The sequence below is a fragment of the Lycorma delicatula genome, chromosome 9 (assembly GCF_047948215.1).
Source record: "Lycorma delicatula isolate Av1 chromosome 9, ASM4794821v1, whole genome shotgun sequence".
Lineage (NCBI taxonomy): Eukaryota > Metazoa > Arthropoda > Insecta > Hemiptera > Fulgoridae > Lycorma > Lycorma delicatula.
The window spans coordinates 79,216,941-79,240,962 of NC_134463.1; the positions used below are offsets into that span (position 1 = coordinate 79,216,941).

General features: G+C 30.9%; 1 protein-coding gene across 1 annotated transcript in view; it reads right to left on the minus strand.

Moving 5' to 3' along the window:
• Positions 1-23,786, minus strand: part of LOC142330246 (alcohol dehydrogenase [acceptor]-like) — a 45,772-nt gene extending 21,986 nt beyond the window's left edge. Inside the window, exons 1-5 of the mRNA XM_075375415.1 lie at positions 23,463-23,786; positions 20,849-21,051; positions 7,209-7,395; positions 4,732-4,979; positions 1,318-1,488 (exon numbers count right to left, since the gene is read on the minus strand). Of these exons, the coding sequence (XP_075231530.1) occupies positions 1,318-1,488; positions 4,732-4,979; positions 7,209-7,395; positions 20,849-21,051; positions 23,463-23,616 (963 nt within the window). The 5' untranslated portion in view covers positions 23,617-23,786. The remainder of the gene's footprint in view (positions 1-1,317; positions 1,489-4,731; positions 4,980-7,208; positions 7,396-20,848; positions 21,052-23,462) is intronic.
• Positions 23,787-24,022: the final 236 nt, after the last annotated feature.

The window sequence follows — 24,022 nt, forward strand, 5'->3', positions numbered from 1 at the left end:
TTAAAAATAATTAAAACCCATTCCATCTGGTAGTTTTTAAATAATGTTTACCTTGGATTCAGTTATTAGTGTACAATAACATTTTTTTAATGTGTTTTGCCGTTTTCAGTTACTTTTAATGTAATGTAATTACATTACATTTAGTTTACAGTTAGAATAAATATAGTTAAGTGCATAGTATACTACTTTACCTTTACTAGTCATTTAAACATTTTATTCTTCATATTTTTAATTTGGGCAAAAAGCATTCAAAAGTATTTTAGCAAAAATTTCAGTACAAGCTTTGCAAGAGAATTTTGAAAAAAATTAATGTAAAGCAATAAATGGCTCTTGAATGCTTAAACAGAAACAACTCAACACCATTTAGAATCAAATTTGCATAGCGGCCAGTGATATTGATACAATAAAAGTAAAAGGATGGAACAAATTATTATGGCTGGTCAAAATAAAATGAAGAAAATAAATAATGGTGATAAAACTGGATTATTTTTCAGATTACTGCCACCAATATAGTTTTTTCTTTTAGCCTAACGACCATTCCTAAGATGTGTCGTTAATTGAAACCCAACCACAAAGAAAACCAATGCCATGTTCTAGTATTCAAACCCGTATAAAAGTACCTTTTCTAGGAATTGAACCTTAGAACTCTGGACTTCGAAATCAGCTGATTTGTGATGATGAGTTCACCACTAGATCAACCCAGTGGGTTGCCATCAGTATATTAGCTGAACATTATAACAATATCAATGAATTATGTTTATTGAAATTTAAAAGTTTAGTACAATTTTGTTATTTTACAAGTTCATTAATCTATTTTAAATACTCTAATTTAATTTTAATAGGATATTTTGATTTATAAACTGTAAATATTTTTACAACCCCATCTATTCAAAACAGTCACTATTCAACATCGAAACCACCCAAAATAAAAAAATTTTGATGACCCAATGGTTTCCACTTTTAGGAAGGTTTTACTATAAGTAGAACCTTAAGTAAAATATGCACTACCCTCAATCATCTCTCTTTTAACCACTTTTGTCACTTATATAAATGATAATCTGCGTATGAAAATAACAAAAACTCAGTATAAGTATTTACTCCAAAAGCATTCTTTTGTTCAATATGTAATACTCTAAAACTGATGGAGAGTTTTTTATTAATGAAAGAAATTGTGATTTAATTAAAGTGTACCAAAAATCATTAAAGTAAAAACTTAATTAACATTCAGAAATTAAATCAAATTAACATAACTGCTCCCTACTTAATATTTCAACAACTACATAAATTTATAAAGTAATAATTAAAGAAAATACTTACACCATGTTTATCAAGATGTCTTTGAGGTCCAATTCCAGACAGCATTAAAATTTGGGGTGTAGCCACAGTACCAGCAGATAAAATAACAGCTCTTCGAGCCTGAACTATACGCATTTGTCTTCTTTTCCAATATCGTACACCCCAAGCTTCATAACCCCTTCTTAATAAAACCTAGCTGACATATTTTAAAAAAGATACAAACATTGCTTTAAATTAATAATGTAGAAAAAGATTTACATTTAATTAAGTCAAAACTTATCTGCCATCATGATTGAAATATAAACAATAATAATGGTAGGATTTTTTTGAAGGAGTACTGAGGCCCTACAAAAACATTTTCTAAAAATGTAATAACTCATATACAGCTTACATTATGTAAAGATGGAGTAGCTGATAAGCTGCTTGACATAATAAACAACTCATCCCACAAACGGCTAAACTGTTGCTTAAAATAACAAGTACGAGGAGTGTTAAAAAATTAACGAGAATTTTGAAATTTCGAGGGTTGTATTAGTCCGATTCTCAGGATTTTTTCATTGTTGTATTGGTAAACATGTCTGAAAAGTATCTGTACATTTTTAGCCATATTGGATGTTTAATCTGTTGTCAGCTGTCAAAAGGATAACATGTGTTTTGGTACGATCTACGACTTTTTTTTGTATAAATAATGGATCAGAGAATTTGTATTAAATTTTGTTATAAAAATGGAATAAAGTGTAGTAATGTTTTTAAAATGTTAAATATTGCTTTTGGTGAGTCTGCTAAGAGTAAAGCAAGGATTTACAAATGGTATAAGCTTTTTCAAGATGGCCGTAAAGACGTTGAAGATGACAAGCGCCCCAGCACATCAACAACCGATGAAAACATGGAAAAAGTGAAAGAAATGATTATGAATGATCACCGAATCACAATCAGAGAAGTTGCTGATGATGTTGGGATATCAACTGGCTCATGCCATGAAATTTTTTCAGATGTTTTGGGTATGAAACATGTGACAGCAAAATTTGTTCCAAAATTGTTGAATTTCAAACAAAAAGAGCAGCAAATGGAAGTTGCTAAAGAGTCGCTAAATGAACTCAACAACAATGCAGAACTACTGAAACGTGTCATAACAGGTGATGAAACATGGGTTTACGGATACGATGTCGAAACTAAGGCTCAATTGTCCCAGTGGAGGCATTCTGGCTCACCAAAACAAAAAACTCGACAAGTACAGTCGAATGTAAAGGTTATGCTCACTGTATTCTTCGATTTTAATGACATAGTGCATCATGAGTTTTTGCCACAAGGTCAAATAATCAATAAGGAGGAGTATTATCTACAAGTTCAATGCCGTTTACATGAGGAAATCCGAAAAGACACCCAGATTTATAGTGAAACAATACATGGCTTTTGCACCACGATAATGTGCCTGCTTACACTTCATTGCTTGTTTGTCAATTTTTAGCCAAAAACAACACTGTAATGATACCTTAACCGCCATATTTTCCAGACATGGCCCCATGTGACTTTTTTTATCCTAAAAATAAAGAGAACCTTAAAGGGTCGTCATTTTACAAGCATAGATGAGATTAAAAGCGAATAGCTGAAAGAGCCAAACACTACTCCAAAGATTGAGTTCAAGAAGTGTTTCAGGGACTGGAAAAAGCGGTGGCATAAGTGTATAATATCAAATGGGGCTATTTTCAAGGGGATAACAATAATATAGACAAGTAAATAAAATTCTTTCCAAAAAACAAAAATTCTCATTACTTTTTTGAACACACCTCATACACTACTGTGTCAGGCTTACTAGAGAAAGTAAAAACTTTAATAATTTCCTGCTGACTTCTTTAAGTCAAATATACACAAAAAAATTATGGCATCTGCCTCTACAAATGGCATTTTTGTTTTATCCAGAGTGCTGCTATATAATAAACATCAGTACTCTCAAAGAAAGCAAATTTCAGTGTACTTGTACCTAAGATATTCTTATGAATAAGTTAAGCAAAATATTGTAACAAATTTAGTGAAGTAATAAATTAATATTAATAGACCTGTTTCGGGAATACAATGCATCTTTATTTTTTCTATTTTTTTAATTGAGAAGTTGGAAAACACTTTTGCATCATCCCCCGACAAACATAATAATATATTACAAAAGAAAACATATTTAAATAATTATTAAATAGTCGAATACAGAAGCACAGCCTTAAGAAACAACAAGATATTCGACAGCATCATCATATTGTTTCCTAGAATATCTTGGATGTTAGTTCATCATTTAAATTTACGATGCAATACCACATAACACACACAGCCTATGAGTATGTGGTGTATCATTAGTCAGCAGTTGCAGCGAACACAAACAAGTACATCGGTTTGACTCATTAGTTGTCCATTTGTAAGATTAGTATGCCCTATTCGTAAATGGCAAATAATAACCTCCTCTCTGTGGTTATTGCAGATTGAAGAGCTCCATGACCGTATAGTATCCTTAATGTGTCAGAGTTTATTATCTACTGTAATAATCCAGTCACTTTGCCACCTTCCTTGAAGAGTATGTTTAACAGAATTAATAAAATCAGTAGTAGTAATATGACTGGTGAAAGATAAAAACTACATGCGTTTTAGCAGTGAAATTCACACGTTCATTATCTGGACTAGGCATCCAACAGAAACTCACTTGTGTGTTGTGACAGTTCAACTCAGCAATTGCATTATGAATTTTGGTAACGATAGGATGTTTAGAATATAAACAAACAAGCCTTCTGAAGCTTGGAGTGCACTATACGAATCGGTACAAATGAGGATATGACAGTATTTTGGGTTAATGATATTAAACTATTGATGATGTACAGTTCAGCATTATAGACACTTTTAACACCAGGTAAACTAAACAAATTTGTTCTGTCATTTATAACAAAAGTGCATCCAATGGTACCACTGTGTTTCGACCCATCTATGTACATTACTGTAGCTGGGTTTCTCTTCAATAGAAATTGGTAAAACATTTGCCGAAAGATGATAAGACAATAAGAGTATCTGATTTTAACATTATATATACATAACAATGTTAAAAATTACAAGTATGAAAGTAATAAATCTTAACAGATTTCATCAACCTAAATGAAATGGTGTGTTATATTAAGCTTGATAGTAAACGTCTAAATTTTAAAAGCTCTTCGCAAATAACAACATGATAAAATATTCTAAAAACAATTTCATAATGCTTCTACATTTCTTAATATACAATAGGATTTAAATACAATAGGAACTAATAAAACTAACATCAGTAAGTTAAATGTTCACCATAAGGTTACACATTCAATAAGATTTGTACTTCCAAAATGTTGCAACAAATTTAAACATACAAATAATAAAATAATGTTGTTTTACAGAAAATAAACATGAAATAAAAGGAAAATTACAAACCTTTTCAACATGGGAATTTGTTAAAATTTTAATATTTTTTTTATTATATAATAATTTATCAGTACTAAAACGAGAACCATTCAATGTAGTTGACTGCACTTTCATAAAACCAGTATTATTACAGGTATTAAGATCAATATTTGGTTTAAAACCTAACTCTAAAGCAGCGGCTAATAATGCATCTGCAAATGGTGAATTTAATTTTAAATCTGAAACTGCAACTGATCCAAACCGACTGTGTGTGTCATCTGAAAAAAAATTACAATGAATTTTTTTTTTTATATCTTGTAAGGATGTTAAAAATTTGTTACAATAAATTAAAATTTAGATAATAATGAATGAATTTATATGTAAATAAAAGTAAAACAATATCAACATATTACTACTCAGCCCTGAACAAAAAAAACTGAATTTGTGAAGTATTTCAAACTATAAAATTAAGGCTAGAATTCTTTTCATCATCTTGTAATCATTTAAATTGAACAGTTCAAAGCTGAAGTCAGCGTTTGAGGTCACACAGATATTACTGATAAACATTAAGTCCTTGCCATCCACTAATCCATAATACTAATCAGTCTGGCTCTGATTCAGCAGTCAATATATACATCTATATTTATTATCAATAATAAAAACTGTAATACTTACTGCATTAATATTTTATTTTTTATATGACCACTTTTGTAGTAATCACTACTTCATCAGACTCAAATAAATAATCGTTTATGTTACAAATTAAAATAGAAAAGAAGTACATTTCAGCTTCTAGATCAATAAATAAATGGTAATTTTAAATAATGAAAAATGAAAAATTGATAATTTTATATTGCTATAATTTAGATAATTTTAATATTAAATAAATTTTATCATTCGTTTAAACCAATTATCTTCAAAATTTAATTGTTCATTTATAATTTTTTTGCACTATGTCAATTTTTTCAAGAGATTACGTTTTAAGTTTATTACTATTTATTTGTAAAATTTCCATGTCCTGTAAATTAATGAATTTATGCTTATTATTTTCTACATGGTCTGCATAAGATTTTTGTTTACAAACTTAAAACGCTTGTAAATGTTCTTAGAATCTTTTTTCAAACGTTCTGCTGGTCATGTCAGTAAATATTTCTTAGAATTATCACTACCACAATTTATCTTGTATACAACTGATTCATTGTAAATGCAGTGTAACACCGCTATAACGCGGTTATTGGGGGACTTACATGAACCCGCATTATAGGCTAACCGTGTTTTTTCGAGAAGTAAATTTTACCACAAAGGGGATCAATTAAAAAAATTGGCAAATATCAAGCAAAAATGGTTTAATAGAAAAAGCCACTATAGTAAGTGCACTATAATGTGTACTTACACAGAAACAAGTTAGGTGCAGAAGATACGATATATTTCTTCTTTGAATGTAAATTATTTTTTTCAAAATAAGAAGTAATTGTTTTTTTGTTTCGCAGTTGTATGTTTCTTCTTTATAATATATGATTTTACACTTTTTAATTCCAGTAAATGACAATTATCACTATCACTTTGTTACTCTATCCATGTAATTACACTTTTTATATTTTCCAGAATGTCTTTTATTGAGTGTGTAGACCTCTCCGTAACAGCAACCTCTGCAACACCTTCCCTTTTTTCCTCTGACAAATTATCGTTAGGTTGTAGAATGGAGTTGACAATTTCTTCGTCGGTCATGTAATGGGCAATGGGTCTTTGATTGTCTTCTTGAACTCGCTCATTGAGATCACTTACAGACAATTCTTGCCCGGTTGAATTTGACAATTCCAGTGCGTGTTTGTCATATTAAATATTTTATAGAAAGATTTTTAAAAAAAATTAAATGTGCAATTATTATATATTATGGGTAGAAAATTTTTATTAGAATTTTTTAGAATATGTTTTACTGTTAAATTTATATATACACTTGTTTAGTAAAAATTATTAACAGTTCCTATGTTATATTCATTATTGATAGCTATATAGTTATTGATACTGTATTATCATTTATAAATTTTAATGCTCTGGTATAAAGCTATACACTGCTATATATATAGCACCATGATTAACAGAGAAATGGTCTTGGCATCTACTCACTCAGAATACGTTTTAAAAAAAAGCCTGAACAATTTTTCAAAAGTTAAAATTTTCAAATTCATGTAATTGATATAGGAACAACATGTATATGTATATATATATTATTTTAATATTATTATCCTATTACTGCCAATAATTATTAGTGGCTAACTAGATGTATAGTAATCAGTATTCTGGCTTCTGAATAATGGACCTGGATTTGATTCTTAATCTAGATCTGGCAGATTTTCATCACCTCCAATCATTATGTAAAAATATTGGCTATATTGATAACTAGATAAATTGTGATAAAATGAATAAATAAATAACTTTAATTATTCATTCCAATATCACTTTTAGAAAAATAACAAAATAAAATCTATTTTAAAAAGTACACATACAATTATTATGGTAACGTCCAGTTTGTCTTTCAGATCTTCTAAAATATTTCATAGCTTCATTACAAGTCCACTCTTCATTATCATCAGAGGACCACGTATTGTAATCATTACAATGACCTCTCACATAAACCATGTAATTCAATCTACTTGATCCTCCAAGAATTTTACCTCTAGGCCAAGGACTAACCTAAACGAAAAATAAGTTTATCTAAAAAATAAAATCATTTTTGTAATATACATCAATACAAACATATCTCTGCAGCACAATACTTTAAAAACACCAAGAGAAACAATCAAAATTGAACTAATAAAATACAATAAAAAAAAAGATTACTCTTCAATTACTTGCATGAATTGCCAAAAAAATTCTAAGCCTTTCAAAGTACAAACTACATTGACAGAATATAAAATTTGAAAACTATGCTGTTTTATTAATTCAGTGCCAGAAAAACAACATTTTACTAGTAAAATATCCAGTAGGCTCTTGATAATCCGATCATATCAGGCAGCCCTGATGTTGGATTACCGAAATTTTTTTGGATTACTGGCATTACCCTAATTTCAATGAAAATTACAACAGAAAACAGTTATGTACTTTCATATGAATTTATTAATTCAAACTGATGTAATATGATTAAGAAAATAACAATAATACATACATCTACTTACTTATATTTTCTTTCTTTTTCCTGTTTAGCCTTTGGAAATTACCATTCAGGTATTACTTCAGAGGATGATATGTATGAATGTAAATGAAGTCTTGTACAGTCTCAGATTGACCATTCCTGAGATGTGTGGTTAATTGAAATCCAACCACCAAAGAACACCGGTATCCACGATCTAGTATTCAAATCGATATAAAAGTAACTGCTTTTACAAGGACTTGAACGCTGGAACTCTCGACTTCAAAATCAGCTGATTTGGGAAGACGTGTTCACCACTAGACAAACCTGAAGGGTTACTTACTTATAGTTTAGGTTCAATTTTCTTAACATCTGGCACCGTTGGATTATACAATTTGTATAAAAAATACAATATCCACTTACCACAACTGTTGGTACTTACTCACAATTGTTGGTAAATGGATACTCTATTTTTTAAGTACTTACTTAACAGAAAAATAGTGGTCAATAGTCTTTTGTTTTTTTGCTTTAATGGAGAGTTTAAAATAATTTTTTTGCAAACATTTTAATGTTAAAATATCGGCAGCTGCCACTTCATTTTTTTCAGCCCACTTGATACACATGTTAAACACACTCAAAACACTTTCGTGACCTACGGTGCTAATCAAAGGTGAAGGTGTCACATTTCTGCTGACATCGTCTTCATCCTGATCCAGCAAATTTTCAATTATCTCCTGGTTGGTCATAGACTGATAATTTTCATCTTCAAGTCAGCCATTTTCTTCTCCAGTCAGCCATTTATTTATGTCATCTTGTGTCAGTCCTTCTGAGTCATTCTGACTGCATAGTTGGGCTAGTGATTACCTTATGTCATTTATTTCAGCATCAGAGCTGAAATCACTTCTTTCATCTGTCATTGGCTATGTTCATTTTTCAGTTTTTTAATGTTTTTTGTATAAATGTAAAAGAGGATGAGTTGGCCACAAATTTTTCCAAGAGTACGCTAATGTTTTGGCAGGAATCTTTCTTTACCCATGCTTGTGCAAGATCAAGTACAACGTCTTTACGATTTATTTCTGTCAAACATTTTAAATTAGACGTATTTTCTGATTTACTAATTAAACTATACAATAGACTCTTTTTATAATTTGTTTTAACCATCTGGATTAGATTTTGATCCATTGGCTGAATGACAGCCGTAATAATGTTTGGCACTCTCTCTATGAATCATGAGCCTTGCTGATGGTGAGGGGCTTGAGTGTTCAGAGATACAGAGTAGCTAGACAAAAGGTGCAACCATATCAGAAAGGTATCTATTGAAAGCGTGACTAAGGCATGATTCCTGAGAGAGCAGTAGCTCTTTTAGTGGTTGTTAAGGGCGTGGGTTTGGAGGACTTAAATGGCCTTATCAACATCACTCAAAACTTCTGAGTACTGCGCAGCTGAAATCAATGGAAAACTACAGCTGTTTTTTTTTCCAAGAAAATGTAGCTCTCTGCATTTTCATGTAACAAAGATGAAGGCACCTTCTTTGGTAAAATATTTTGCAGGTAAACTAGTCCCCCATTTGGAACTCCGGGTGGGAACTGCTAAGGAAGGGCTCACCACAAAATTAAAAAGTAACATTCTACGAGTAAGGGTGTGGAATATTAAATGTCTAAAAAAGGTTGGTAGGTTAGAAAATTTAAAGAGGGAAATATACAGGCTAAATATAGATGTAGTAGGAATTAGCAAGGTACGGTGAAAAGAAGAAAACTACTTTTGGTCAGGTGATCTTAGAATAATTAACTCAGCTTTAAATAAAGGGTAGGCAGGAGCAGGTTTCGTAATGAAAAATATGATAAGGAAGAGAGTAGAGTATTTCAAAATGCATTAGTGATAGAATCATTGTAATAAGGATAAAATCAAAACCTAACCCGACAACGATTGTTAATGTCTTTATGCCTACAAGTGCTCATGATGATAACAAGGTAGGGTGTGTATACAAAGAAATTGACAAAGCAATTAAACATACAAAAGGGGATGAAAATTTAATAGAAGTTGGAGATTGGAATGCATCGCAAAAGGCAAGGAAGGAAATATTGTGGGTGAATGCGGACTGGGCAAAAGGAATGAAAGAGGGGACCAACTTATTGAGTTTTGCATGAAGTATAATTTAGTAATTACTAACACCAGTTTATAAATCATAACAGAAGAATATACATATGGAAAAAGCCAGGTGATACTGCAAGGTATCAGAGAGATTATATCATGGTTAAACAAAGATTTAGAAATCAACTCATCGACTGCAAAGTTTATCCTGAAGCAGACATAGATAGTGGCCATAATTTAGTGATAATGAAATGTAGATTGGGGTTTAAAAACCTGAAGAAAAGGTGTCAGATGAATCGGTGGAAATTAGAGAAGCTTGAGGAAGAGGAAGTAAAGAAGATTTTTAAGGAGGACATCGCAAGAGGTCTGAGTAAAAAAGTTAAGGTAGAAAATGTAGAAGAAGAATGGGAAAATATTAAAAAGGAGATTCTTAAATAAGCAGAATTAAACTTAGGCGGAACAAAGAGAACTGGTAGAAAACGTTGCATATCAAAGGACATATTGCAACTGATGGATGAATGTAGAAAATATAAGAATATAATGATAAAGGTAAAAGGAACTATCGGCAATTAAGAAATACTATAAACAGTAAGTGCAGAAAGAGGAGTGGATTAAAGAAAAGTGTTGAGAAGTGGAAAGAGAAATTGATCATTGGTAAAACAGATGGAGCATACAGGGAAGTTAAGGAAAATTTTGAGATACATAAATTAAAATCTAATAATGTGTTAAACAAAGATGGTACACCAATTTAAAATATACAAGAAAAGGTCAATAGCTGGGTGGAATACATTAAAGAGTTACATGGAGAAAATGAATTAGAAACTGGTGTTACAGAGGAAGAAGAAGGAATTGAAGAGGAAGAATGGGGAGAAACAATACTGAGATCTGAATTTAAGAGAGGATTAAAAGATTTGAATGGCAGAAAGGCTCCTGAGAGAGATGGGATAGCTGCAGAATTACTGTGCAGTGCAGGTGAGGAGGCGATAGATAATACAAACTGTTGTGTAATATTTGCAAAAAAGGTGAAGTTTCATCAGACTTCAAAAAGTGTTATTGTCGTGATACCAAAAAAATTAGCAGACACATATGAAGAAAACAGAACAATTAGCTTAACTATTCAAGCATAAAAAATCTTAATTAGAATTCTGTACAGTAATTGAGACGAGACTGGTAGAAGTGTTAGGAAAGACCAATTTGGTTTCAGGAAAAGTATAGGGACGAGGGATGCAATTCTAGCACTCAGATTAATAGTAGAAGGAAGATTAAAGAAAAACAAATCAACATACTTGGCATTTATAGACTTAGAAAAGGCATATGATAACGTAGACTGGAATAGAATGTTCAGCATTTAAAAAAATTAGGGTTCAAATATAGAGATAGGACAACTGCTAACATTTACAGGAACCAAACTGCATCAGTAATAATCAAAGAACATAAGAAAGAAGCTGTAATAAAAAAGGGAGTCTGACAAAGACTTCCCTATCCCTGTTACTTTTTAATCTTTACATAGAACTAGCAGTTAGTGATGTTAAAGAACAATTTAGATTCAGAGAAACAGTAAAAGGTGAAAAGATAAAGATGCTACAATTTGCTAATGATATAGCAATTCTTGCTGAGAGTAAAAAAGATTTAGAAGAAACAATAAGTGGCATGGATGAAGTCCTAGGCAAGAACTACAGCATGAAAATAAACAAGAACAAAATGAAAGTAATGAAATATAGTACGAATAATGTAGAAGGACCACTGAATATAAAAATAGGAAGGGAAAGGATTACGAAGGTAGAAGAATTTTGTTATTTGGGAAGTAGAATTACTAAAGATGAACGAAGCAGGAGCGATATAAAATGGCTCATTTCGCACAGGTGAAACGAGCCTTCAATCAGAAATATAATTTGTTTACATCAAAAATTAATTTAAACATCCAGAAAGTATATGTTTGGAGTGTAGCTTTACATGGAAGTGAAACGTAGATGATCCAAGTACCTGAGAAGAAAAGATTAGAAGCTTTTGAAATGTGGTGCTATAGGAGAATGTTAAAAATTAGATAGGTAGATAAAGAGACAAATAAAGAAATGTTGCGGCACACTGATGAAGAAAGAAGCATTTGGAAAAATATAGTTAAAAGAAGAGATAGATTTAAAGGCCACATATTAAGGCATCCTGGAATAGTTGCTTTAATTTTTGGAGGGACATGTAGAGGGGACATTGCCTGCAGGCAGGCAATGTTTGGAATATGTAAAACAAATTGTTAGGGATGTAGGATGTAGGGGATATATCGAAATGAAATGACTGGCGATAGGGAATCTTTGTGAGCTGCATCAAACCAGTCAAATGACTGAAGACAAAAAAATATTTGGAAGAATAAGACACGGATAAACCCATCTTTATTTTCTAAGTCTTCCTCATCTGGGTGCCTTACAGTTGTCTAAAAGTAACAATGCTTTTTCTGATATCTCTCTGTTTGAGGAATTTTTTTACTGATGACATGAACTGCTCATTAAACCATTCAATAAATATTTCCCTTGTAATCCACGCTTAACTTAAAGACCTAGGATGGTACTACTTCTGTTAAAACAAGGAAGGCATAAACGTAATTCTGTTTTTCAATATTTTGCGATCTGAAGCTCTCTTTTCAGCACAACAGATGAATGTTTTTTTTTCAGTAGCAGCCTCCAAAATAATAATCCACTCTCATCAGCATTATAAACCTGGTCAGGAACAAGACATTGGAGCACATAATCCAACCAGAATATCTGAGATGGTGGATAACGTGAGCAGACTCTTCGCCAGCCAGTACAGCTTCTGGAATTCTGGAAGGGAAGGTCCACCATTGATGCAGTGGGCGCTGTGTGCCTGGTTGCAAAGAGAGTCACAAGGAGGAGCTGGGCGATGTGTGCACTTGCCACCCTTGACGTGAGAAATGTATTTCTCATGTCACAATAACGGGGTCACTAGTGGAGTTCGGAATTCCACTGTACCTCTGACAGATGATCAAGTTATATCTAACTGCGTGTAGGCTTGTTTGCTATCTGGAAGATGGAACAACAATTGAGCGTAATCTATACAGAGGAGTAACACAGGGATGGGTCATCGGATCAACTCTCTGGGTGTTATCTTATAACAGGGTCTTCCACGTCTCCCTTTTGCCAGGAGTGACCCTGGTGGGTTACATGGATTAGCTCGCTTTGGCGGTGGAGGTTGACATAGTTCACGAGGCTACCGTTAAGATATGCGATACTTATCAAGTCATCAAAGAGTGGATGGTAGGGGAGGGCCACTCGCTTACCCTTGATAAAACAGATAAAACAGGTTGGTTGCCTGTCTCCTGGCCTGACCCAGTTGCAGAGGAGACTATTAGCGGGAGTTGCGTACACCATGATGTTGTACAGGGTCGAATTGTTGGGAAGTGTCACAAAGTATGCAAAATATTTAGGACGACTCAAGGCTCCACACAGGAGATGCTGTCTATGGATAATCTGCGCTTTTCGCACAATTTCTAATGAGGCGGCCGAGGTCTTGGCTGGCCGTTTACCTATAAACCTGCTGATTGAGCAAAGGAAGAAACTCCGGGCTTTGGGACCTGTACCTCCCATCGATAAGAGGAGAATTTCTGCCGATATAGAAGGGGAGTTGTTAGGAAACTGGCAAAACAAGTGGGCCGAGGTGACAAAAGGGTGGTGGACACACCACATTGTCAGAGATATTAGAAGCTGGTATCAAAGGAATCATGGTTTGCTGGGTTACTCTTTAACACAGTTCCTGGCAGGCCATGCAGGCTGTACAGCTTACTTGTACAGATTCTATTTGGATCATTCGGACGGACCTTTGTCCCACATGTGCTGAGGAGGAGACCCCTTATGTATTTATTTTAGTTGTACACAATTTGAGAATGAACAACAAGAGATGCTGGAAGCCTTGGGCACAGAGGTCATGTTTAATCCAAAAGGCACTCAAAGAATTAAGATGAGAGGACCTCTAGAAAGAAAGGTTATAGAGGACTATGTTAAGAAACAGAATGACAGATTACATGTTTCAAAGGAAGCTCTTTGCCAGAGGGTGCTGGCCTGGACAGACTCGTGGCTGAGCGCTTACAGGGGTCATCTTTATGCAATGAGGTCGTGGGCACTCCGCATACTGACATCTGATGGCTGTATACTTCCCCTGTCAGAGATTATGCTCCAACAGCAATTCCAGAAAGGAGAAGGCCAAAAAAAGGAACAAGAGCTAACTCTTGGACTGTCTTTATAAATTTTTCTTTATATGGCTCAACGGCAGTAAAATCACAAGAAAGTTTCTCACCTGTGGTGGTTAGAAACAGATTCCATAGTGATACTTGAATTTGTCCACCTTTCACCTGCACAGAAATCTTGTTTCTTCATTATTTCTTTATAGAAAAGAAAGCTTTTCTATAGTATATAATGATGAAGCTTATGATTTTACCAGAAAGAGGAGTTGTTTGGAATATTCTTGGTTAAACCAAGCATAAAATGTATCTTCCATTAACAGGAATGTGCCGTATTTTAATGTTTTCCAATCACTTTTACCACTGATATCTTTTACACATTTTTTTGTATTTTTAACCAATTTTTTTTTCAAGTCATAAATTGTTGCATATCCAATTCTGTATAATGAAGCTACAATCTTTTTGACTTTGTCAATTCTTTTAAGAATTTCTGCTTTTTGAAATAAACTTAGCATGATGTGCTTACATTTTTGTGGTTTCAACATCTTCAAAACTAAAAATAAAGATGTTCGGATACTGTTAAAGATATGGAAAACTGGACACCTTAAGGTCAGGAAAACTAGACACATTAAAATGAATATGACAACCAAACACGGCACACAATTATACAATACTGAGACATGTAGTAAGATTCTGTAAGAAGTTTACTGCCATGTGTAGACCTTGATACTGTACAAGTTGCCAGCTAATGGCACCACACACTAGTGCAGACACAGCTAAAGACATTGTTGGCGACTATCAGTATAATAATAGTACTATACAGTATAAGTACTGTACAGTAAATTATTAGAGTATTACTTTTTTTTATAAAATAATTTGTTTTTTTATATAAAAAGAAAAAAAAAAAAAAATAGTGGCATTATACGAATTGCCACAGCAGTTAGACAAAAAGTGTCAGATTACTGGAGGTGTTGGACTAAAGAATGTTGGATTAACAAGAACCAACTGTATTCATATTACTGAGATGATGTTCAACTCACACAAAGTTTACTTCACGTCAACAAAAAGAAAATACCATTCTATGATTTGCAGTTAGCATTGTTGAAAGACTATCACTGGAAATAAATTACAACCACCAATACTGCTAGCTCCAGCTATTGCAGGCAATTAGTCTACATGGAAAGGAGTGAAGCCAGCAAAGAAGATAATTCCAACTTTCAGGATAAAATGCTGAAGATTCATAAGGAATAAAATGCATGAATATGCAATGTGTTTTCCAAAGACATATCCTCAATCTTATAGTTTGTGCTTTGAATATTTTCAGTTAAGTCGTACGCAAGTATGTATTTATTTCAATATTAGCAGAACAAATAATATTAGAGATATGAAAATATTATCAATAAACTATCTTTGCTTATCTAAAAATAATATATGTATAATTTTAAATCAAATCTCTTATAATACTATTGCTAAATATTTCCACAATAATAATAATTAAAATAAAGAGATATGAAAAATTATTAATAAACTAACTATCTTTGTTGATATATATATAATTTTAAATAAAAGTTTTTATAAACTAATGCTAAATATTACCACAGTATTGCTTCTATTTTAAAAAAAAGTCTTTGTTTGGATCGACCAGTAATAAATATCTGACTGTAATAAGCATATGCACAATTTCTCAGAAAGAAATACACCAGATATATCACAAAGTTCTCCTGGGACTTTTATAATCTATTCTACTCATGAAAATAATGGAAGAAGTTCCTATAAATAAATACGTACATATATACCAGTATAATGTTCAAAATTGAGCTTGCCATTTTAGATCAGGCTAACTTGGTGGCCAGGAATGTGGACCTCCTGGTCCAAATAGCTGATTGTGAAGAAGGCCGCACCATATATTGACGCTAAATCAGCGTTGAAAATTGCCTTCCATCATTTCATGAGGATTTACTTATCCTCATTATGCTCAATGCGTAAGTTGTTGATGCCATCTCGAATGGAATTTACTTCATCGGTAAACAAAACATACTTGTAAAGTTGTTGATTTGTATTCCACCAGTTGCAGAACTCCAAGTGAAGTGGACCATCTCCTCGGCATAGATGTTGAATTGGCTGTTTTTTGATAAGGATAAAACTTGTTTTAGTTAAGTGTCCTCCAAACCATTGAATACAAAACTCAGATCCACCTAGAAAGACATCTACTGACACCTGGGTTATGCTGAACAGCATCGATAACATCATATTGGACATACAGTTCATAGCTGGTATAAATACTAGATAATGAACCTGTTTCCCAAAGATTGCGAATAGTCACGCTAATTGTTTTGGGATCTGGAATCCTGCAATTCGGAAAACATGTTTTAAATTCTACTGCAGCAGCTGTAGCATTTACCATTATACACACCTTAAATGAATACCATATCAGCGTATTCCTCTATTTAAATAACTATGACATTACTTCAACAGCAAACTGATAATGTTCAAACTAAAATTCACAGAAAATTTTCATTAATGACAGCATAGTTCACAGTACATGATATACTTAATTTACCTTACAGAATGGTTTAAACACTAATACAGTATTGTGCACTGTTAATCAGCTATTGTTATTTTACTAATAACAAATAAATAATTAAATAATAAATAATAAATAATTTTAAAATAAAATTTTCAAGTAACATTTTATTTGTTTATTACTCATTTAACAAATTTATTGTACATCAAACATAAAAAACAGGATTTTTTTTTACCCAACTTATTGGTTTTTATCCCAGACTTCTCAGAAATAACTACAGCTGCAGTTCTGGACCTATTTTATTTGAATTTTCAGGTCAAAATCCATAACAAATCACTAATTTTGCCCCTTAATTAACATTCTGAAAATTTCACCATGGTCTCGTTTAACCGGGGCTGAAAGCCAAGCAAAAATCTTTCACTAATCGTAACTTGCAAATGAAGCATTAGGACATAAATTTATATGAACTTTTTCCATTATTTTCACAAGTAAAATAGTTTATGAAAGTCCCAGGAGAACTTCATGTTACACCCTGCATATATATATATATATAATATATGAGATGTTATAAAAAATGAGATTTTATTAATTCTACATACTATCTCTTTTTGACTGAGTTTTTCTTTTTTCCCCACATGATAGCAGCACTGTATATAATGTATATAAATATTTTCGGCCATATTTAGAGACTTGGTTCAAATCTGGCAGCCTAGTGCAAACAGCTTCAACAAAATCATTAAGATAGCAAAAGGGTTGTAAGTTCAAAACGGTTCAAAAAGGTTGCATGCCCTAACCAGCAACTGATAAAAATACTGACAAAATAAAAGACACTGTGATTAATAATCACTGAATCACTAATAGAGAAGTTGCTGAAATGGTGGGAATATCTTACAGCTCATATGAAACAATTTCTATTGACATTTTGATTACGTTAAGAATAACAGCAAAATTTGTTCCAGAACTTGAATTTGCAACAAAAACACAATATCACAAAAACACTGCAAAATAATTTTTAACTGACATCACTGATGACTCAGAATTATTCAAACGTGTAATAGCAGGTGACGAAATGTGGGTGTATGGTTAACAATAATGAAATCGAAGGTCCTATTATTCCAATAAAAGCTTCCTGAAAAAAGCACAGGAAGTTTGCTAAGGTGATTGCTAAGGTTCTTACTACTTTTTTCCACAAGGTCTTGCAGTCCACAAACAGTATTACTTAGCGGCTTTATGCTGCTTACATGAGGGAACTAAAGAAAACTGCTACAAACTTTGGCAAACAGCTCTTGGAAACTATTATCAGTTCAATAATAAGTGATTATTTAGCCAAAAATAAAATCATACTGATGCACAGTCTGTGTACTTTCCAGGCATGGCATCCTGAGATATTTTCCTTTTCCCACTGATTAAGAGAATATTAAAAAAAACAATCTTTGAAATGAAGAAATTTGAGATGAAATGAAGAAGATATTGCTATACCAACAAAGAGAACACAGACAGGCTTTACTGTAAAATGCTTTCCACAAATATTTGAAGATTGGAAGAAAGACTGAGAGAGGTGTGTTATATCTCTGGGGGACTACTTGGAAAAATACAATTTCAGCACAGAAGAATAAGTTCTTTTTAATAAAAATAAAAATTTTCATTTTTTATCACATCTCATAGTTATATAATTTATTATTTAACACAGAACAGACAGCCAAGACACACTGTATCAGTCACATTACTGATACTAGATGTCAAGACTGCCACATATGTACCCACTAACACCACAGTAACAATCTCATTTGTGGAACAAAGTCAAAGATATGTCATAAAATTTCTTACTAAAATTGTGAAAAATATTCTTATTAGTGATAAAAACCTTTATTATAATAAATTAACCAAAAACTAAATTTAAAAAACGTAGGGTTCATGTATGAGTTTTATTATATCTTACAGATATTGAATGGTTTAAATAAACACATGTATTCAGTCTTTTTAAAACATTTTTAGGTAGCCTACTACCTACCTCTCTCTCTCTCTCTCTCTATATATATATATATATATTATATTAAAAGTACCATAGTATTTCTAAACTTTATTAACGAATTACTACGTTCCATCACTTATTTATTGTTATCTAATAACAATAAAAATATCTAAATAAAATTTGTATGTATTTCTTAAAAGAAGAACATAATTTTAATGTTCTACTCTGTTGTTTTAATTATTCATGTACATAAGATCCAACCAAAAATTTAAGCTGAGCTATGTCCCTATTAGTTTGAATAATTGATATTTTACTGTACTAGAAAAAATGAAAGAACTGATATGAGTATCAATAAGTTAACAACTGCTATAAATTTATTCTGTATCCATCATATTAGTCGGAAAATTATTAATAACTGACAAGGTGATAACTGTTATTTTACATATTTTTTTTACATCATCTTTAATTAAATAAATTGATGTAATTGAGAACTGCAAAAAATATTATTGTACGGTTTGAAGAACACACTCACTGAACAGTGCTGTGGCACTTTCCAAAAAAATACATATAAAAAAATATTTAAATATTAAATAAGAAATAGTGAAATAAATTATCTGATATATATATATATATAAAATCAATGTCAGTTGGATTTTGTTACATTGAAATGAATACAAATGATATCTTTTATTTATTGAAAAAATAACGTGTAAATATTTATTTCAATAAAAAAAAATATTTGTATTATTTTAATCTTTTTTTTCTGTTTAGCCTCCAGAACCAGCATAAGATATTACCTCAGAGGATGATTGAGGATGTTATGTACATGAAGTGTAGTTTTGTTCAGTCTCAGGTCGACCATTCCTGAGATGTATGGTTAATTAACAGAATCCAACTGACATTAAATAACAACAAATACAAATTTTATACTAAACTATTCATTTTAAATAAGAAATCAAACCAACTTTACTTCTAAAATGTTCTTCCTTATAATCTAATTATAATATTCTTGCAATTGTCTACAAAAACAAGGATATTGTTTTAGCTAATAATATTATGATTTAAAAACACAAATTAAGGATACAGTCAGAAAGTCATCACTAACATTATAATAACAATCAGTAATAACATAAATAGAAACCATAGTGAAAACCATCAATAACAATGTTACTGAAAATACCTGCAAGAACAAATGAAAGCATTATTACATAAGTCTGAAAAGCAATAAACGAAGTACCACTGTGTGATTTTTTTTTACAATTTTTTTAGTGCATGTAATCCAATTTTCTAAACGAATGCAATATGTGAATAATATCACAGAATATTGGAACCTTCCCTCATAGAGACTGTTCCAAAATGAACCAATATTTTTCTCCAATCTTCTTGAATATATTTTATGTAGCTCACAGATTTTTATATTTAAGAAATGCAGCAACACCATGGTTATTTAAACAAAAATTCTTTTTCACCATTTTCTTTCTATATAATACATTTACAGCATTCAAATTTAATGCAATCTGATAATAAAAATATCTGTATTTTTGAAGACATGTTTTTTTTCTCTTATAATAAAAAATAAACGATTAATCTTATCCTACAATTTATAATAAATTTCATAGAAAAATATTATATGAAGCAACCACACAGGTTAAGTTCAATAATACTGAAAAATAATAAATTATTTGTGTTTTAGGTAATTTCTTTAATAAAAACAGCAAGATTTGTTCATATTCAAGTAAATTTTGAAACAAACTGTGTTTGTAAATAAACCAAGGATATGTGAATAAAGCAATTATACAATTTAAATATAAATTGTAAAATGTAGTTTGCTTTAACTGTGGATGCTTATCAGTATCAGGGGTCATTCCCCCACGACTGTGAATCCCAATTGTGTTTGAGAAACACAATTTTATCATTAAAGTAAAGTCAGTCACCAAGGGACAATAGCAAAATGACATAGCAGCAACGTGTTACAATACATATTCATAACAATAAATACAGTTTTCAAAAATCAATCATGCTTCATACTATTTGAAACCATTAATTTCACCAAAAAAAATCCTTGGCAAATTATATATATCAGTATATGCATGTACACAATTTAATGTTTAAATAAATTACTTTCATAGTTTTAACTTAAAGTAAACTTTATCACACAATGGATAATGAAAAATTTAACTTTATTAACCTCAATATAAAACATAAAAATGGTTTAAAAGCAAGGAATAGCTTATGTAAAACATATACCTTATCAGTAAGTCCAAAACAAGAATATCTTTGTGGTACAGTTTTGTATTGCCAGTCATAAGGTGTTAGTTGAAGCATAGGTGCTGACAAAGGTATATCAAATAGAGGAGAAGGTGAACCTCCTGCTTCTAATATTATTACTGATACATCAGGATCAGTTGCTAACCCTGCAGCAACAATACTACCAGCTGTACCAGCACCCACTATAAAAACATAACATAAATTGCATTAATTTCACATTTTACAAAATACAGCATTGAATTCTCTATTACAGCATTTAAATAATGAAATATAAAGCAGAAGTGTCTAACCATATTTGCCATTAACAGTCAATACATATAACTGCAAATCAACCTGAATTTAGTGACTAATACGCAGATCAGGTTTATCCAGGTAAAATAAATTTGGTTAATTATATTTATAATTTTATTTACTTACTTATTTCAATATAACATTTCATGGCGCCATCTAAAAACTAACTACAGCGGTAGATTGCCTACTAAATTAATACCAAACATACACTATACAATAATAATCAATGTACAATATACAAAAATAAACATACATAAAAATGAGGAATATAAATATACATACAAAATGAATAACTCAGAATACTGCAGGCCTAAATAATACAGAATACTAATCATGTAGAATAATACAAAATATAATGATTTATTAATTTAATTGAGTAATTTATTTGGACGGCATAAATTCCACAACACAATGAAGAATTTTTTCAAATAAATCTTTACCTCGAGTGTATAATTTTTATTTTATGTCCATTAGCACATAAGTATAGACTGTGTAGAACACCTTTGTTTTGCAAGCATTGAATAGCTGTTTTATTATTGAGAATTTTACTGGTCAATTGCAGTAAATTCATTTTAGCAAATAAAAATTACATTTTTATGAAAATAATAATGAAGGCTTTTATTTAATGAAATATTTCTAAGAAATGGAATATTGTAAATAAATTAATTACAGCGCAAAAGTGGAGGTAATGACACACCATGCAGCTATGATGTCATTCCATCTCATACCAAGGCGTGTTTACACTATTCCCGACAAAATGCAAATGCTGCCATTTAACGGAAAAGAGCCGGGAAGTTGTACATAAATAAGTACAACATATATAAAAAACCTCAACTTAAATGAGATTAGTTTACCTCATTAAGTTTACCCTTAATAAACCATGGAAATCAGTGTGGCAACTACAAAAGCATGGATTTTTTATTATGCTCGGAATATATAACATGTAAATAGTTTTAAATAAAATTTACTCTTATTAAGTACTTTATAGTAAGTCTAATGCATGATATGTATTCTCCAAATATTAACATATTAAATAATCCAGTGCAGTTAAACATCTGGAACCAACAGAATTGCCAATCAAAGTTGACACAAAATAAAAAGCACCTGCTACTCGCAAAAAAATAAAATAAAAAAAGTAAACTAAAACAATCATAAAACAGAAGTTTTATAAACAAAATATATTTAATTACAAAGTTGGATAAAACTTTATTAAATCTATTTTTGGTACTTTTAAGAAGATGCCCGCAGCCAATCTAGTTAGTTGTTAGATGGCGCCATTAAAAGGAGAAAATAAATAAATAAAAATTATAATCTAACTTTATGTAATAAATATAATCTAACCAAACTTAACCTAGGCTCAATTTGCTCGCTAACCTTGACTAGCAAATGAAGTGAGCATAGTTAAATTTGGTTCGATTATATTTGTACTTTTGGATTTATTTATTACATAAATTTATATATATATTTATTTGGTTATTTATATATATTTATTATACAGTGCACCTTCAATTTACACGGGTGTTATGTTCTGGAAAATTTCCCCATATAATGAAATCGCATAAATTGAGTCACATTTAATGCAGAAATACAGGTTAGGTTCTTGTTAAGTTATACAATAAATGATATATGTGAATTACATACTCAAAAAATACTATACTTTATTTTACTATTTTATTATTACAGCATCATTAAGTAATTTTAATGATATTACAGAACAATGTACTATGTATTTAAATAGAAAAAATATATACTATTTATTTATTTTCTCCTTTCAGTGGAGCCATCTAACAACTAACTACAATCACAACTGAAACTATAGATCAGCATCTTCTTGAAAAGTACCCATTTTTTTATACTTTCTTGTAGGTTTATTTTTTTAATGCCCGAAATTAGTTTTAATTCTAACAGTTTTCTGGTCAACAAGAATAAAAAAATATACTTAATGGTAATTATCTGATTAGTTAATTAAGGTAATATGTTAACTGCAACCCAAATAAACTCTGTTTAGACAGATTTTTCTGTACACCAATTAAGTTGTGAATAATCAAATAATATTCATACTATGTTTGGTAACAGAGGTTATGTAATCATAAAAGTTGTTGCAGCACTTCCTAATACACCTTACAAGATCAGAAACCATATGAATCATCTTATATGTATGTACTTATCTATTAATGTATTTGGTAACAACACATTTATCTTCAGTATTTCACTTCTAAATCAAAAGTTATATATAAAATAACAACTGAATCTATAACTACTAAATCAAAACAGTATAATAAATTTAAATAATAAGACTTACCAATAACATAATCATAAACATTTTCTACAGAATCATCTGTAATCCAGCTACTTAATTTATCAAAACCGTAATGCAAGTAAATGAAGACTGTAAAAAGACTTGCACAAAAAGAGTAAACTAAAAGAATCCAACAATAATATCCGTAAAACAACATCTTTCATTTTTATCACAATTAAAGCTTCTACTTAGTAAATAAAGGTAAATTCATCTAATTAAATTAGCTAATCAAATTATAACTTTACTTTCGCAAATAGCGCCATTCTACTTCACCAGCCAACATAATAACCCATGAACTACGATCATGTTTTGCTTCCTTAACACTAGTTTACCAACCGTCTAGCTGATTCCATTTTTTTTTTTTTTTTTAATAAGAACCTGAATTCTTGTTCCTTAATGAAAGAAAAGAAATAGACTAGAAAAATTCAATTATTAGAACTAAATATAAATATTGGTTTCAAATATATTCAGATATTATTATATTTATACAAAAAGGTTTACCGTATGTATGAGTAAATGAGCTAATTTAGAAGGCAGTAATAAACTACCGAGAGGGTTGCGTA